Source organism: Loa loa (assembly GCF_000183805.2).
Source record: "Loa loa unplaced genomic scaffold supercont3.782, whole genome shotgun sequence".
In the NCBI taxonomy this organism is placed as follows: Eukaryota; Metazoa; Nematoda; class Chromadorea; order Rhabditida; family Onchocercidae; genus Loa; species Loa loa.
The window spans coordinates 10,989-13,078 of record NW_018108962.1 but is presented as its reverse complement, the minus strand read 5'-3'; the positions used below and the strand labels follow the sequence as shown (position 1 = coordinate 13,078).

The 2,090-nt window shown below is 32.1% G+C and overlaps 1 protein-coding gene across 1 annotated transcript; it reads left to right on the top strand.

Moving 5' to 3' along the window:
• Positions 1-988: 988 nt before the first annotated feature.
• LOAG_14951 (hypothetical protein) lies at positions 989-1,384 on the top strand (the record flags this gene model as incomplete). The annotated part of the gene is made up of 2 exons (XM_003150444.1): positions 989-1,073; positions 1,189-1,384. Coding segments are annotated over 2 exons (280 nt in total), but the record flags the coding sequence as incomplete, so codon positions are not given.
• Between the last annotated feature and the right edge of the window lie 706 nt (positions 1,385-2,090).

Sequence of the window (2,090 nt, the reverse complement as noted above, 5' to 3'; positions counted from 1 at the left end):
AGAAAAAAGCGCAGACGAAGTGAAAGAGAAAGAACAAGTTTACCATAATTGTGACTTTGTCGCACTTTTTCTTCAAAAAAAAATCATTTGCTTTTAAGGAACCGTTTCCTTCCATCTCTTTATTTCTTCGTTTGCATCAAATGTGCGCCGTGATCAGGAAGACGTAGAATACGTTGAACAGTTGGACTTCATCAAAATAATTATTTGAATAAAATGTATTTGGCGATTTTTTCAAAAAGTTTGTCTGTTCATCCATCCACCCATTATTTTACCTCTTTCCGGAAAACAAATGTCCGACTTTAAGACATTAAAAACTGTTTAAACCGTCATAAATGCGAGTTGTGTCTTTTTGCAGAGTATAATTATTGCTTTCTGGGAATCAAGTGAATTTTCTGGTCTTTCATTTCCATTTCAGATACACACTGAATCAACGACTGTTATATTCTCTTATAAATAACATTGAATTGAGACAAGTTACATAATTTTTGAAGTTACATAATCTTTAAAATGCGATAGTTTGTCTTATATCAACTGCTAGTGGTTAGAAATGAATTATAAAATTGTACCAGCAGATTTCAGTTTTTAGCTAATCAGTAAAAGCAAGGTTGACAATGGTCATCCACTTGTGGAAGCTAATATCTTTTTTATCTAACAACCAATCTGAAAACTTGCTGTCACTCGTGACCTTGGAACGAACAAGTCCTTTCGGCTCATTATTGGCATCAGTACCATCAATTAAGCATACAGATCTTCCGACATTTCCAAATATTTCCTTCAAATAGAATGCAATGAAGACATGAGCCCTATTGTAATACTACCAATTGTACACTGCCAATCGTATTTGCAGGAATTTTGGATTGCTTATTATGCTATCATTCGTTATCACTAAATATTTGATTGTATTGACAGTAATGTAAGTTAAAGTATTTGCTGTTATCATATTAGTCATTCAGTTTACATATCTGTTAATGTACTCCTTCACTTTCAGTACAATATTATCAATTGCTGAAACGGATGCACAGTTGTTCACTATAAATCTGAACTCGTTCAATAACAACAGCGCAGGCAACAACGTATGTTTCGTCCCTTATTAGTTTCATGCCTTAAAGTGTCACATATTGGAATAACATATTAAGCATTAATGTTCATTTATGTATCAACTTAGTAAACGTTTATTTTACATTTAAGTCGCTGAACAATAATGGTAACTCAATGCAGAGATTCAATATTGTTGGAGGTAATCAAAGAGGAAATCAATCTACTTCAGCTCCACAGACTACTTCTAACCTATGGTTACAGTTGATTGAACTTTTTTCTAGGGGTCTCTCTCAAGTGCCAGTGTCTCAATTTTTCCCCCAATATGGTCCTTCTTATTCATATTACGGTAGGTACGGACGTTATGGTTACTCGTCTTATCCCTATTATTATTATTATTATTATTATTATTATTATTATGGATAATTGTTTTACTTTCTGCAAAGGTTTTTGTATCACTGTGCAGACTCTAAATTTCCAAAATTTATGCAAAACTTTGTTCGATGTTTTGTTCTATAACAAGCTATTAAACAGATTGTGAATTGAATCAGTATTAAAAGTATATCGAAAATCTGTGCTGCACAATTATCGCCACCAAAGTCATCCGCAACTCTGTTATAGTTTGTAGTAACTATACTGATCAATAGCTCATAGACTAAAACTAGGTGCCAAAAATAAATGAATACAGTAGTTACTGGACAATTTTGGTCTAATCACTCATTGAATGATTTAAATATTGCAGTGATCAAGTAATTAAAAAGCAACAGTTTCTTTGAACTACAATATTCCTTAATTTGCATTTCTATAGTTCCTTAAGATTTAGTACCAAAAATGATAAATCTTTAAGACCGTGCATGTTAAAAGCCTTTTAGAAGCAATCAATAAATGGTAAAATAAGTCGTTGGTAGGAAGATTAGAAGGATGCACTGATTCTAGATGTTCTTGTTTCTAGAAAAAAATTGAAGTAAAAAAGAAAAACATTTTAAAGCAAATGGAATGAATTCTAATCTTTTCAACAACCACTCATTTGTTGAACTTTTACTACTTGGACATCA